Here is a 16145-nt window from a genome sequence, read left to right as displayed (position 1 = left end):
TATTTTCCTAGATCTAGTGTTATGATGTTTGAGATGTTTCTTATTGAACTTGTTTTCCAGAATGATAGACAAGAAAGATGACACAAATGACACTTCTATGATTGATATAAGATACAAGCAGGATAAAAATGGAACTGAAGTTGTTGCTGTCCTCGACAAGCTGTACATATGTGCTAGTATGGAATTTTTGTTGGCAGTAGCACATTTTTTCATTAAGTCAATGCCAGTATCTTCAGCTGAAGGATCTGCACAATTCCAATTAAAGCAAGTTGCTGCTGGGAAATCCAAGGCAGATACAGGTCTGTAAAACCAGTTTCCACACACCTCCATTTCCCTCCTTTGCAGATTTCATTCTGAAAATTATTCATTCAAAAGTTTTCAAGATGCTGTCTTGGTATCAGACTTAAGAAATTAGTTTTTTCTTCAATAATATGTAGACTGGCCACTGACAGAGTAGATGACTTTCCTCTTTCTGGTTTTTATATTCAAGGTGTTTTTTTACCTTGTTTTCCAGAGATATCTGTACGGCCAAACATGACAGTAAAAGCTGTGATTCTGGATCCAGAAATTGTATTTGTTGCTAATTTGACCAGTGCTGATGCCCCTGCCTTAAAAGTTTCCTTCCAATGTGACTTTTCTCTGACATCAGACAAGCTTGCACAAAGGATGACTGCTCAAGTGATGGCCTTTAAAGTGTTGGCCTGTGCTTTTCTCAAAGAAAAACAAGGCAAGAATGTTACTACGGTAAGGAAACCAGTGTTTCATGGTGAAAAAAAACAATTAGAAGGGGTGGCAGGCATCTCCCTTAGCTGGCATATCTATAGCACTCAAAACTCAGTTTTCATATCACTGATTATTCAGGAGAGAGGAGGGACCTGTGCCATTTAAAGGTGAATCCTTATCAGTAGATGCAGGACTTGAGCACTTAGAGCTCTGTCTGAAACCTGTGCTGTGCATTTGTAAATGACATTAAAAGTTTCTTAGTGAAGAAACTGTGTGAGGGGTTTAGAAGCCCCAAGGCCTTTTGCAGTGTTTTTCAGTGCCTGTTGGTTTCCTTGGTGCAGTAGAGCCCTGAGCAGCATTTTGTCTGGAACCTGATGGGCACATTCCTGCCAAGGGAGCCTCAAAGGTGGCCTATGTGCTTCATTTCACATGTGCTTATCTTCCCTTAAACATTTAAGTTTTTTAAAGACTCAGATTTTTTTAAATTATTTTTTCACTGTGTGTTGGGCTTTTGTTTTGTCTGCTTTTTAAGCATTATGTCAGAAGCTTTTGTTTCACTGGCTTTTAATCTTCCAGTACAAAGTGGTGCTTGTGCAAATTGGGATGTGGGGTTGTTGCACTATATGAATTGTTTTTGCTCTGAGACATGTTGTTGCTTCATGGGATCAGTGCCCCTTTGGCCTATGGAGTGAAAAAAATGCAAGACCTTATGAAAAGGTTAGATTTAAGGAAATGAAATTGTTTTAATAATGAATAATAATGAAATTGTTAATAATGAAATTGTTTTCACTCAGGTGTTACGGCCATGTTTTTTGGTCATGGAAAATATGGTGCACACTTCAGGGTTACACACTGTGGCAGTAACAATGGAGGAACTAACTATTAAGGTAAGATTATTAAAATTGTCTTTGGAAGAACAGGTACATTTCTCAAACTGTAGCTTTGTTGTTGTGTAGGGTTTAAAAAATGGGTTTTAAATAATAATAATAATAATAATAATAATAATAATAATAATAATAATAATAATAATAATAATAATAATAATAATAATTATTATTATTATTATTATTATTATTATTATTATTATTATTGTTATTATTATTATTATTTTGTTTGCATATTGTTATTTACATTTTTTATTTCCCCATGAGTCTAATGCCAGAAATATGCATTTTAAAACTGCTCTGTGTTGGAAGAACTCATTGTGTGTTTGTCATTTTGACAGTCCCTTGACTAGAAAGGAATAAGTTAAATACTTCAGATTCTAGGATTCCTCCTACCACTTCCCTCCAAAGTTACAAAATAACTCTTCCCCCTGCTGCTGCCACCACTATTTTTGGGATATTTTACTGGAAAGGAAAACAGGAGGAGGTCCATGAATAGATTCTTTTCTTTGGAAATTAAGTTGCATCCCTGAAAAGTCTTTTCATGTTTGCTATTTCTATTTATCATAGATTTTGTATTTTAATTGAAGACTTTTTTCTTTTTTCGAGATATCACCAATAATTTTGAATACTGTTGTGACCATTATGGCTGCCCTAAAACCCAAAACAACAGAGGAGGATTCTAGAGGAGCAGCAGAAGTTTCTGAGAACTTGTGGCAAGTGAAGCCTGTGGATGAGTGCAATGCTTGGTTCCTGGGTGTTGACATAGCCACAGAAGCAACAGAAACTTTTAGGGACCATGAACAAATTCTGAAGCAAGAGAAATTTGATATTGTAGTGAAATCAGTTCAGATGACCTTGGAATGTGGCCTGGGCCATCGAACTGTCCCTTTATTGTTAGTGGAATCTACATTTTCAGGTGTCCTTAAAAACTGGTCCTCACTGATGGAGGTCACTGCTGATATGTCACTGGAGGTATGTGGGGTCAGACTCTTAGTTTAAAACACTTCTGCACAGTGCCTGAGTTCAAGTAACTTTTTGATATACATTATATGTGCTGAATTAATGATAGCTTTAAATTGAAATGCTCTCAGGATTTCTTTAGTCAGGCAAGTGAGCATAATGTGCTTTGTACAGAAAGTTGGATGTCCAGGAAGTTGGATTTTAAAGGCAGTTGTAATGTGAAATAATCTAGTCCTCTGTTTTTGTATTATTTTTGCATATTGAAGTTCTGCTGTGTGAACAATGAGCTTGGCTTACTTGAATAGTCACATTTAACTCTTCTTGCCCCCCCATTTTGTTTGTTTCTCCAGCATTATGTTTATTGGTAAGGTAGAAGTTACACTCCTTTTGCAACATGAGATTCCCTTCTGAGATGGTAAAAGCCTCTTATGGAGACAGCATGTTAGAATTTCATACAGCCAGATGTGCAGCTGCTTTATGCAATGCATTTACTACCCCTTGTCATTTTACTAAATTACCTCATTTTTCATTCTGTTCTTGGATATCCAAGTAGCTTTCTTCCATTGCCCTGTGTGCAAATCCTGGTGGAGTTTGGATGCTTGATTGTGTACCCCTGGGGGAGGTCACTGTGCTTTCAGGAGGGACAAGCAGAATAGCTGAAAGGGAGCATCCACAGCTCCTGAGTCCACAGCTTCCTTTCAGATCTGCAGTGATGGAGGCAAATTAAAAGCTTGGTGTTGGCTATGAGTTAGAGGAGTCATTCCAGTGGACCAGATTCAGATTATCGTTGGCTCAAACTAATTGTTATTTCATAGTACTAAAAACTACTTGTGGCAGTGAAGTTCCTGGTCTCAAAGTATTTCTCTCAAACCATGTGGGGGCAGATAAGAGACTTGATTATGTTAATTGAAAGTGTTAAAAAGATATGGCATTACCAGGATGCTTGGTTGCTCTCAAAGCAAGCCAGAAAATGAACTCTTGAAAAAGGTGTAATTTGTGAAAAATATATGATTTATTACACTTCTGTGTATTAGTTTTTAAAACCATTAAAAGTTAATAGTTGACCTCCAAAACATGAAATGAAGATTTGTTGTTTTCTTATTAATGTTTTTCATAATAATTGCTTTGTATTTAGATACCTTATTTAATTTTGTATATTTCTTTAGGTTCATTATTACAATGAAACGTATGCAGTGTGGGAGCCCCTTATTGAACGAGTTGAAGGAGGAAGGAAGCAATGGAATTTAAAGCTGGAGGTATGTAAAGATACTTGACATTATGTGCAATGGTTTGTACAGGCAGCTACTTTTAAATTTCTTTGAAGTTTTATGGGACATTGACCTTTTGAATGCTGTTGCTTGAAGGAGCTATGCAGTTTTACATGAAAACAAATTAAAAATCTTTCTTTAGAGATCTTAAGGTTTATCTGTAATGTGAATTATCAGTGCATGGATGCAATGAAGTGTGTAACCATGCAGAGAAGAGAAACAAATTTGCCTCCTGTGTTGGTATAAAATTTCCATCTTTGCTTAAAACATCTGAGATTTACAAGGCAAAGTAGATGTCACTTTGTTTGCACGATTGTCAAGTGTAAGTCAAGTAGATTTTTCCTGTTTTGACATAGGAGAAAGTAACCTATAGGTTTGTTATTGTCTAATGGAATTTTTCTTTCAGATGAAGACTAACCCTGTCCAGGAGAGAAGTCTGCTGCCTGGGGATGATTTCATTGTTATTCCTGAGCCACAAACTGCAATTAACATCTCTTCAATGGACACAATGAATATTACAATATCCAAATGTTGTCTTGCTGTTTTCAGTAACCTAGCCAAGGTAATAACAATCAGTTATGTGCTTCCATAGGAAATTCTGAATTATCTTTGTTTTAAGAACTATGTTGGCTCCCAGTGAAATGACTTCTATGCAGCTCTGACAAAAGTTGCCTGGAAGGGCTAAGGAGTTTTACTCAGCTCCTTTAGGCTCAACAAAAAGTTGGGGGTATCTTTTCAAAGAAGTAGCTTCTGTGTTAGACCAACAAATGTGCCTATGCAGGACTTAAGGAAGTGTCATACATGCAGGTTAACTGAACGTGAAATGCTTTAATAAACACAGCTGTTTCCTACTATACTCCTTCTGAAATATTGAAACAAAAATTTACTTCCTTTCCATATTTTCTGTTTAATTGAATACTGAGAAAAATGTGCATTTTAGGATTGGCCTTTAAACTGCAGGAGTAGAATGTCCCATGTGTTAAAAATACCTTTTACCCCTGTAGTAGGTGTGCTTATGAATGGTCAAGGATGCTTTTCCCTCCTTTTTTTTTCTGAGGTGGGGAAATTTTGGTCACTAAATCAATCTGTTTTTACAGAATGTGACATATGACTATTTATTTTTTAATTCTGAATGAACAGCAGTTCTCTAAGTACTTGCTTACACTGTCAGTCTGTGTTGGCAGTCAGTTGCTGGCTTCTGTGTAACCAAACAAAAGTTTGTAAGTCTAAGTTGTGATTGAATTTGGAGCTTGTACATGTTCCATCTCCTTGTGACTTCTGTGTCCCAGATCTTATGTTTCTCTTACACCCTAAGATTTGGAAAAATTCCCCATGAGGAGCAGGAAGGCTTATTGTAGCATCAACATTTGCTGCAAATCACAGAAGGAAATTAGATTCTCTGGAAATAACCGTACTTGCCTGAAATATTGCTGTACAAAACATAGATCTACTGTATATAATTCCTCTCCTCATTAAAAAGGTAGTTGCTAGGAACTGTCTTTTAAAGCCCTTATAGGTATGTTATTGTGGCTATTTATGTATGACATACTGTAAATGTTTTTATTTACAGGCATTTTCAGAAGCAACTGCATCCACCTTTGGCTATTCCTTTAAAGAGACAGCACCTATCATAGTGAAGAATGCCCTGGGTGTTTCTCTCAAAGTGATTCCTAGCTCCAGTTTTCGGATAGTGGGTTCAGTTGAAAAAGAAAATGTGAATGAAATAGGAACTGGCCAGAGCATGGAACTGGAATATTCTGTTTTTGAAGCCCCCCAGCGAGGAAGGTTGTCTGCACTGCACCGACAGGAAAGCTCTGTCTTCTCTTTAAATTTAGGTATTATGCTAAGGAGTGCTGTTTGCTATCACAGGCTGGGCATGGGAAGATGGGAGTTTAATTCAATGTGGTAGAAATTCAGGTCAAGTGTGTTGTGTTGGAATTACCTTTGAATATTGATGCCAATTAAAAAACACCACAAAACAGGTACTGGGCTTCTTAAAAAGATGGGAGATTCCTCTGCTCCAGTTTTTCAGAAAGAGAAAAGAGTGATATTTTTTTGTACCCCTTGAGAGAGTTGGAAGCCATTCTAGTGGAGTCATTAATAAACCATCTTAGAGGCCCCTGTGATATAGGCCTGTGTGTTCCAGCTCCTGTTAAACAGGATTTTAATTTCTCCTATCACTATTTTTATTTGGCTTTCTGTCGTTACCCAGCTACTTGAGACCAGTTATGATTCTGTGGCTTTAGCTTTGCCAGGAAATAGTCCTAAGAAAACAGGTTACAATAGCCACTAATATGTAATCATCTGAGTTTTTCCCTTTCCATCACATTCCATATGAAGGTGATACAAGGCTTGTTCTGTGTTCATTAACTCAGCCAACAAATACGTTTGATAATTGTTTGTAGTATTTCCCATGCTGTGTATAAATCATAAGGTAAAGTTGTGGAGTTGAGGAGTATTTGGACCCCAAAGCTTTCCTTCAGTGGTATTTGAGTACCATTTAAGGTGTTTTTGCCAGAGGATACTTTGGTGTCTTGGGACTTCTCCTGGTCAGAGTGACCCTGAGATATGTCAGAAAGTCTCTTTTCCCAGCTGAGCAGCTGAAGAAGAGGTCAGGACTCTTCTATCTAATTTCTCAAGGTTGTTTATTGTTTCTTTTCTATAAAATTCTTTCTCTGGCTTGCCTAGGTCTGTTCAGCAGGTCAGACAGAGGCACTCTGGCTGCCCTCAGGGCAGTGTTATCTTTTTATACTAAAAACTGCATGTACATTATTGACCAATACCCATTATATGGGTAAACTGCATGTACATAACTTCCCAATACCCATGACCTCTGTTAGACAGTGAGTTTCCACCTTAAACCAATCCAAAAGTGCCAGCATCACAGCAGAAGATGGAGGCCAAGAAGGAGAAAGGCTGGACATGCCCAGATTCCTCCATCTTGCCCCCTGAACCCCCATTCTAAAAACCCCAAAAAATCTGTTTTTCACCCTGTGACAAACTAATTATTATTCTGTTTAGACTTTCGTGGCTTGCAGATCCTCATGCAAGGTTGGTAATTTTTTCCATAATCAAAGGCAGAGGCATCTTAGGCTCTGTGCCAAGGTCTCTGAGCCCCCTGGCAGGGGTTCAGGCAATCCAGGACAGCCAGAGGGATGTCCTGAATTCCAACACTTTGGTTCTGGTTGTTGCTGAGTTTTGAGTAGCTTAAGCACTGTTCAAATAGGAAATGGCAGTGTGATTTGTGTTGCTAATAAAGGCTTTTGTCTGTTTTTGTGGATCAGAACTGGAGGGATACCAGGAGGCCCTGAGCATTCCCGTGGCCAAGCCAGGCCGGCGCCTGTACAGCGTGAGGGACGGCGCCGGCCGCCCGGACTCCGTGCTGGTGCAGATCGACGCCACGGAGGGAAATAAAGTCATTACTGTGCGCTGCCCCCTGCAGGTAAAACCCAGCCCAGGCACCAGCCCTGGCAGCACTGCTCTGCCAGTCTCACCTTCCTTTGCTTCCTTAAGGCGTTTCTTCAAGATCGTACTTTCCCAAAATGTTACTTAAAGGCCACTTACTAAGTATTTTGCTCTGTTTGTTATGTGAGTTTTCCTTTGGTTTTCCCTTTCCTGTTTGGCTTTCTAATATCCTCAGCCTTGGGGATGCTTTTTATGCTATGTGACATTTTAAGCATGTTTTTCAATTCTTGGGACTTAAGAGTTTTCTCATATACTTGTGTATGAACACAGCTCAAGTTTGTTTTCTAGAGGAATTTGGTTAAATCTACTAATGTTGGTTTTCCTTGTTGTTACTGATACTTTTTCCTGTAGAAATTTGTACCATAGAAATATAATGAAAACTTACTCATTCTGATTCCAGATCAAGAACCATTTCTCAATTCCATTTGTCATCTACCAGCTGGCTAAAGGCTCCAAGCTGCTGAAGCCAATTGGCATATCCAAGCCAGAAGAAGAGTTTCATGTTCCTTTGCATTCATACAGGTACATTTCCTCTGCTCTTTAGGGCCAGTCTCTGTCACACTGATGCACAAATACAGCATTAGTTTTGAAACCTTAATTTGCATGTGAAAGTCGTCCTGACTGGACTAAAACTCCAAAGTGCTGTCTTAGGTAATTAGTGTGCTGCAAAAACCATGACTTTAAAATAGATGAAGTTAGGTGTCAGTGCAAAGCCACTGTGTACAATTCCTGCTGTTTTCTTACAGGTGCCATCTGTATGTCCAACCAACAGGAATATTTGAGGGTCAGTACAAGGAGTCTACAACTTATATTGCCTGGAGGGAAGAGCTACACAGGAGTGATGAAGTCAAGTGCTTGTTACAGTGCCCAGCCACTGAGAGCAATTTCTTGCCTCTAATAATCAGCTCAGCAGCTGTACCTGATGAACTGAATTTTATTTCAAGTTCTGTAGAGGAGTTGGATCCTGCCTACATTATCCACCTTTGCCCTACACTGACTATGAGAAATCTTCTACCATACACCTTGAGATTTTTACTTGAGGTAAGTTACTTCATGGTTTTATTTGTAAATCCCTTCCTTGGTTTTGAGTAAGAATGCATTTAGTTAGAAGTGAAGGTGAATGCAGTGTGGAAGATGCTGAATGTTGAGTTTTGTATTTTCTGTTGTAAATGAATGAGGCTGATATAACATTCTGGATGTTTTGGAGATTTTAAAAAAAATTTGTGTGTACCTGACCAGCTCTGCCTTGCTCCTTTATCAGGAATCCTGTACTGGATTAGTCTTTTTCTTTTACATACTTCTGAGATTCTATTTCTGTTTTGCAAGCTGTCTTTAGCTTCACAAGAAGAGGTATAAGAGAAAGCATCTATAATTTCTAGAGCCTTTTTTTTCTATGTAGAAAATGAAAATTCTCTCCATTCTGACACTGATTCTTTACTGGTGAGTATTGTGAGGTCTTGCACAAATTGGAAGAATCCTTGAAGGATGCCACACAGACAGTTTTCCTCCTGTCTGTTCAGTATTTTCAGTATCTAGTATTTCTTCATTAATCTGAGTGGTTTTAGTAAATACAAGAGGTGTGAGCATTTAGAACCACCATCCTTGTTTGTTCTGTTTTGTCCTACTTGCATAACTGGCTGTGACATTCATTGAGATCTTTCTTTCACTCTTTCCAACATCACATTGGCACTATTCCCAGTTTTCCTCACCTCCATTGTACTTCAGTACTTGGAGTAACTGAAGAATGTAACTACAGAATGTAGAACAGAGTGGTGTTGCCTTGACTGAGGAGCTAGAAACCAGTAATTCATATCTATTTCTGAATTCACTGTACCTGTACAAGGGTTTGTGCTTATTGTCTTCACACCCCTGGGCTAATCAAGCCTGGATACTACTCCATACAGTTAAATATAGTGTTTATCAGTAAAAATGTTTTATCAGTAAAAAGTAGGAAAGCTGTTGTTGTTGGATGCCACTGCCTGAGCCATGTTGTGCTACCAAATAGCATGGCAGAACTGGCAGATCTGTGCCTTGGGGGTTCTTTAGTGTGAGAAATCCTGGCTGTGTATCTGCAGCATAGTCCAGTGCAGTCTTACACCCAGTATTGTAAGAATATGAATAAGAAATCATTGCCAAAATCCTTTGGAAATCATGGAGGAGAGAGGGAGGGAGTGGAAACAGGGAATATGTTAGAACAAGTTTGCTTCCCTGAGATCCAGAATTAAGCAGTCTGTACTGCTCTGCAAGTAAAGTGTAGTTCTCAAATTATTCACAGGATCAATCTCAAGTGAGAGTGATTGGAGATTAAGACATGGGTTACTGAGGTATCTGAAATGTACATCTTACAAGAGAATAAAACACTGGTTCTTGAACCAGCATTTAAAATCTAACTTTTATGTGTTGAAAACTTAATTTACCTTATCTAATTTTGCTACAGGGAACCGCAGAAGATGGTGAATTAACTGAAGGGAGTACTGCGGATGTTTTTCATTCAAGAATCAGTGGAGAAATAATGGAGCTTGTGTTGTTAAAATACCAAGGCAAAGACTGGCATGGCCATCTTAAAATCTGTGATGGGATGTGTGAATTTTTCCCTGTGCGTTTCGTGTCCTACAGTGCCTCAGAGCTGGCCGTGGATGTTTACATCCATGCCAGGCGGGTCGGGGGCCACATGGTCCTGTCTGTGTTCAGCCCCTACTGGATCATCAACAAGACCTCCCGAGTTCTGCAGTACCGAGCTGAAGACACTCATGTGAAGCATCCAGCAGACTACAGAGATATTGTTTTGTTTTCTTTTAAAAAGAAAAATATTTTTAGTAAGAACAAGGTATGCTTCATTTAGGTCTTTAGGCTGTGTTCTGAGGGAGAAAACACACACACTTGTTGTAAAAGGGATATTTTAATGTAGTTTTTAAGTCTAAAGGTTTTAATTTGACTGCTGCTTTCTTTGGTAGTTGGACATTTAAAATGCACACTGCAAATATTCTATTTTGTGTTACATACATTCCTTTTGTTTTGATTTTAGTGTGATGTTTACATGGTCAAGTGAAGAGCACTGCAATAGAAGTTTTTTTGAATACTTTTGGATTTTGGAAAAAATTTTGGATTTTTTTTGGAATTTAGAATTTTTTAAATAACTTTTTTTACCTAACAATAGTTGAAGAAATGGTTGAAAAACTATTCATTTGATTATTTCCTTCCATCTCTTCAAGTTTGTGAAGCACCACAAAGTGATGGGCTTTTTTTCCCCATCTATGTGTGCTGTCATGAGCACGAGTCAATGAGAACTACTCTGCTTTGATACCTTCTACTGTAACATCTTTCCCAGAACTCAATCACAGATTAATAAATCACAATATGAATAGTGATACTACATTATTAGGTTATCCTAATTTATGGGAGGTGCTAAAAGCACTGAAGTGTTGTGTTTACATTGCTATATGTGATATAACTGCAGTCCATAATGCACGAACCACAGAATGAAAATGAGTTTACTGAATTACTTTGCATGTTGTTGTTTTTTGTGTGTAGATCCAGCTGTGTATTTCAACCAGCACTTGGTCCAACAGCTTTTCCCTTGATACTGTAGGAAGCTATGGTTGTGTCAAGTGTCCAGCTAATAACATGGACTACCTGGTAAGATCTGTTGCAGTGATTTGTGAAGCTCTCTGTGTTCTTTTGGCTTGACTTTTTACAAACATGTAGTACTCTGTGTTTGAAAACACAATGATGGAGATAATTGTTCACAATTGTTAGCAAGTGTTTGGATCTGCACTCCTTATCCAAGAGTGCATTTTCACCACTAAGCAGAGTAAAGAGATGTGAGGAGTTGTGTTTTCATGTACTCTTTAACTGTGTTCTGATGATAATGGTCATTTTAAGTTGTCAGTATTTACTCTAGAGGGATTTTTGGTGGATTTTCCCCACAAAAACCACAGCTGCAAAATGCTGCTGCTAAACCTGTCAGTTTACACTTGTGTTAGTTGTGTTGCATAATCTGCTGATTTTACTGCATGGTTGGTGCTTTTACTTCAGGTGGAAGGAACAAGAGTGTTGTGTGTTAGACTTTGTAATTACACTGATGTTGACTTTTCTATCCTGACTTTTCTCCTTAGCTTCTTGCTGATTATTTGCTCAAATTCTCCTTGTTCAACAGGTTGGAGTCAGCATCAAAATGAGCAGTTTCAACCTTACCAGGATAGTTACCTTCACTCCATTCTACACAATAGCAAACAAATCTTCTCTGGAACTTGAAGTTGGAGAAATTGGTCCTAATGGTTCTCTTCCAACTAATAAATGGAGTTATATCTCAGCTTCAGAGGTAATGCTTCATGTTTTTTCTTTTTGATATCACTGTAGACAAACGCCTGGTGTTAAGGTGTCACTTGAGGGAAGAGGAGTTCCCTTACAGAAGCTGTCTCTTCTGGTGGCATGACATGGATATTTCACATCCCAAGGGAACTTGAACAGTACAGGTTGCATGTGCTGGTACATTAATCAAGTCCTTCAGTTTAGATGTGGATGTGTTAATCAGGAGATACTTGGCTAAGAACTAAGGCATGTGAAATAGTCTCAGTCACACAACCCTGTTTGTTTTACTGCTGGGTTACCATATTAAACCATATATGAAATGTTAAAGTCATGTGTATTTCTTGTCTTACAGTGTCTTCCATTTTGGCCTGAAAACTCATCTGGTGAACTTTGTGTAAGAGTAGTTGGCTATGAAAGCTCATCCAAACCATTCCTGTTTAAAGCCCAGGATAATGGTACTCTGCTGAAACTGGAAGAATTGGTGAGACTGACTTTGTGTAGTCTGTTGTTAATTCTCCATTTTAGCCCTGTGGTAGCTTGACTCAATGAAATCATCAAGATCAAAACCTTGTGCCTTAAGTTATGGGTACACTGCTCTTCATTCAGTTCTGTTGCATTAAAAAAGTTATGAATCAAGTTTGCAGTGTTGTTAATGTTTTCATAGCTGTGTAGTCAAGTTGATTTGCTTGTGACGAGCTTATAGGAAACTGAACAGCTCTATTGCTATTAAGTTACAAAGGTGTCTGACATCTGGGCTTTTTGCAGAGGGTATGTCTGGGTGCCTTCAGTTTAAGTAGGTAACAAAAAATAGATTCTATTTTAGGATTTCTTGATCAGCTATTATATGTTGGAGACACACAGTTCATGGTTAATTTGATTCAAATAAAGAATATTATAATTTCAGAATTCACCCTAGCCTAGCATTAGGCAATGTGTTTATAAAGGAACCATGTTCAGTAAAGTCTTTGGATATAATGTTTATCATAGTTCTAACCTGAATTAATGCTGGGCTTTGTCTAACTTCCTCTCCAGAATGGGGGCTTGCTGGTAGATGTGAATGTCTCAGAGCATTCCACTGTGATCAGCTTCACAGATTACCACGAGGGAGCTGCCCCAGCTCTGATTGTGAACCACACTCCATGGGATTTCCTCAGATATAAACAGAGGTATGGGAAAGGAAAAATTCATCATTGCTTATTTAACCGGGGTATCCTGGTTAAACATCACCAAGGTGTCACATGAGTATCTCCAAGAGCTGATGAACCTGCAGCTGGAGGGGTGGAGTAGTGAGTACTGGGGTTTGCTTGCACCACTTCCATCAGTGCTTTTAACCAGTGAGTGCTGTTATTTTCTCCTTTTCTTTTAACCTGCAGTGGATTACAGGAGGAAATGGAGTTGAAACCAAGGCAAGTATGCCTCTTTGCCTGGACAGATCCAACCAAACCAAGAAAACTGACTTGGGGCTACTCTCAATGTTTTGGTGAACATGACCTACTTAAGGTAAATTTTCTGAGGGGAGAAGGAAATGCTGAACCAATTTAGGACTATTCCAAAATTAAAACTGTTTGAGAAAAAGCTTCCTCAGTAACTTTGTCTCAATCTGTAGGAGACTTATAGGTACCATCAAGAAACAAGATTTTAGATGTTTTGATAGTCCAGTGTGTCTGTCTTTAATTAGCTGCCCACTTGCGCCTTACACTACAATGAATTCTTCAGAGGTGGCTTGGTTTTTGTGTTGAGTAACAGAGTTGACAAAACTGAAAAGTTTTGCTAGCTAAAAGAAGATATAGGAAAGCAAGTTTCAGTTTCAAATTTCAGTTTCAAATTTGAGTTTCAGTTGTACTGGAAATGGGTTTAATTTCACACACCTGAACTCAGACAGAACCCGTTACTGTGTGCTTTACTGTATAAGCACTTCCTTTGGTCAAATTTTTCACCTTTAAAAATGGTTTTAGTTTAAAACCCATTTCCTTACCATATAATTATGGTTGCATTCATGATTCTTTGGGGCTTTTGAGTAAAGGGCTTTAAATTATCTCAGTTTTACCTTACAAATTATAAAAAAGGAGTATCTGCCTTTGAAAAGCAGAGATCTTAGTAATTGCCTGGTTTTACTGTTTGATGGTATATGATTTATTGCCTTCTTCTGCCAGTACTAAGATTTGAAGCCTTTTGCTTTGCTCTGAAGGCTTTTGTTCCCTAATGATTTCCAATATTATTCTAAACCACAGATATTACTGGAATGTTTAGTTTATAAAAGTGGGAAAAAAATATCCCAACCTCAGCTTCTTTCCAGTGTTAGGGTACAAGGTGCAACCAAGTCAGGACAATGCAGTAAACTGAACAAACAGGGAAAATACTGAGTTCTGGTTTGTGTTTGTCTGTAAACTTGCTTATAAACATAGAGCAACAGCAGGGATTTACTCATGTAATATGCTTTTTTTTCCCCTTGATACAGGATGACTGTGGCCAGTTCCCCTACAATGCAAACACTCAAATTCACTGGGTGTCTTTCCTGGATGGACGACAGCGAGTGCTGCTTTTCACAGATGATGTGGCTCTGGTGTCCAAAGCACGACAAGCAGAGGAGCTGGAGCAACCTGACCAAGAAATAAACTTGTCAATCCATAGTCTTGGACTTTCTCTAGTTAACAATGAAAATAAAAAAGAAATCTCTTACATAGGAATTACTAGGTACTGCCCATGGAAGTGTAAATATTGCTTTGAATAATCAAAATTTGGCAGTGTATTATAATTTTAGCAATAGAGTTGAAGGGGATATGTTTCAAGTTAAATTAAGTGAAACATTTTTAATTAAAATTAAATTTTGCATTTACTCCTATAGTGGAATTAGAACCAACAGGATTTAACTGCCCCCCTTTTTTAGCTTACATTAAAAAAGACATAATGGAGTTTTTTGAGCCTGAGAAATTAGAAAATTATGTTTTACATGGTTTGCATGCATAAGAAAAGTATAAGTACTCTAAAATTGTTAACTTTGTTATTTGTCTTGCAGTTCTGATGTTGTTTGGGAACGGAAACCAAGGCAAAAGTGGAAACCATTTAATCAAAAACAAATAAACCTATTGGAACAGGCATATCAAAAGTATCTCTCCAAGACTGCTTTCCAAGGTCCTGGTTGGCATAAACTGGACAGCAATACTGAGGTAGGTATTGAGTTTTAGTGTTTAAATGCTTGCAGAACAAGTGCAACAGTTAAAACAGATTTCTGGTTTGCTAAGTTGGGATAGATGCTGTGTGAAGAGAAACAGAAATAAGAGGCAGGATTTTTATTTAAGTAGTTACACATTTTACACAGTAGAATGTTTTTGTCTTGTGATACTGAGGCAGTACTGAGGTATCATCCAGGCTTGTATTATGAAGTAGGAATTTTAAAGGATTTTTCTTTTGTGTGGTAGAAAAGATTGCTCAGTGTCTGCACGTTAGTTGTGAACCTATATTTGCAGTATATACCCTAAATTCTTTGCAGAAATTTTGGTTTTAGCTTCTTAATAAGATGCAGTTCCCATTACTTGATATGGTAAAGGAGTCTTCAGTGTTCAAGGACTCTGGAAATTAATCCACTTACCTGAGCTTGTTCAGACATTAATTATACATCCCTGTATTCCATGCATAAAGAGTGTATTCACATGGCTAAGTCCAATACAACCATTTGAAAGTACCATAGTCAGGCTTGTTTCCTATATCATCCTTTCATTTGAAAAACATGTTTATGCCCTCAGCTCTTTGAAAACTTGAATTTTGACCATTACAGTAGTGCATTTATAGTATATGGTATCAAATCTTTTATTTGTAGGTCATTGCATTGCACTCTCAATAAAGGAGAGCTTTATGCTTCTGCTTCTCATAACTTAAAAGTTGCAGGATCAGGGGGGAAATGTCAGTTGGGAAAGTAAATCAGCTGCATATAAATATCTTTAATTATGCCAGTGTAATATATAACTCATGAAGAAATAGCTACTTAGATGACACAGAGGTTCCTGCTTGGGACAACTAAAGCTGCCATGTAATGTCCTTGTCAGACTAACTGGTGGTTTTCATTGCTTTCCATGCAGTTAATTAGATGGAGAAATTCAGCAGCCTGTGATCTGATAATGAGGAAAACCACAGGGTTTATTTGCTAGTCTGTCAACTAGTAATGTACCATTTTATTGTTTCCCAAATTAAACTGTATCTTAGCTGTGCTTCCTTATATTTGCAGGTGAATTTTAGCAAGTCTCCAATGGAAATGCGTCTCCCCGTCAGATGCAGCATCCGCCGTAACTTCCTGTCAGGAATTCAGGTTGAATTCAAGCAGTCACCTCACCAAAGGAGCCTACGGGCTCAGCTCTACTGGCTGCAGGTACCTACAATTTAATATTTAATCCTTCCTCTGGTTTCAAAACCAGACAGACATATTAAGGCTTTGATTTCCTTCATTTATGTGAAGAAGTATTGAAAAATCAGGGATGCCCCAACGAAGGCAGGGAATGATGCATCTGACTCCATGTTCTCAGATGGCTAATTTACT

At 38.1% G+C, this 16145-nt stretch overlaps 1 protein-coding gene across 3 annotated transcripts in view; it reads left to right on the top strand.

Annotated features, from left to right (window-relative positions):
* The window catches only part of VPS13C (vacuolar protein sorting 13 homolog C), a 75842-nt gene that overhangs the window by 41858 nt on the left and 17839 nt on the right, over window positions 1-16145 (top strand). For all 3 annotated transcript variants that reach the window (XR_009115215.1, XM_058033775.1, XM_058033776.1), the window contains exons 51-69: window positions 61-299; window positions 515-744; window positions 1518-1610; window positions 2217-2582; window positions 3737-3826; window positions 4245-4400; window positions 5409-5673; window positions 7123-7280; window positions 7704-7825; window positions 8050-8344; window positions 9741-10130; window positions 10835-10939; window positions 11460-11624; window positions 11967-12095; window positions 12647-12780; window positions 12988-13114; window positions 14073-14308; window positions 14631-14781; window positions 15837-15977. Coding sequence is in view for 2 of the 3 variants with exons in the window: in XM_058033775.1 (XP_057889758.1) it covers window positions 61-299; window positions 515-744; window positions 1518-1610; window positions 2217-2582; window positions 3737-3826; window positions 4245-4400; window positions 5409-5673; window positions 7123-7280; window positions 7704-7825; window positions 8050-8344; window positions 9741-10130; window positions 10835-10939; window positions 11460-11624; window positions 11967-12095; window positions 12647-12780; window positions 12988-13114; window positions 14073-14308; window positions 14631-14781; window positions 15837-15977 (3592 nt within the window). In the remaining variant the exon portion in view is untranslated. The remainder of the gene's footprint in view (window positions 1-60; window positions 300-514; window positions 745-1517; window positions 1611-2216; window positions 2583-3736; window positions 3827-4244; window positions 4401-5408; window positions 5674-7122; window positions 7281-7703; window positions 7826-8049; window positions 8345-9740; window positions 10131-10834; window positions 10940-11459; window positions 11625-11966; window positions 12096-12646; window positions 12781-12987; window positions 13115-14072; window positions 14309-14630; window positions 14782-15836; window positions 15978-16145) is intronic.

Source organism: Melospiza georgiana, chromosome 13 (genome assembly GCF_028018845.1).
Source record: "Melospiza georgiana isolate bMelGeo1 chromosome 13, bMelGeo1.pri, whole genome shotgun sequence".
In the NCBI taxonomy this organism is placed as follows: Eukaryota; Metazoa; Chordata; class Aves; order Passeriformes; family Passerellidae; genus Melospiza; species Melospiza georgiana.
The sequence above is the reverse complement of the archived record's forward strand: the minus strand, read 5'-3'. Positions and strand labels throughout refer to the sequence as shown.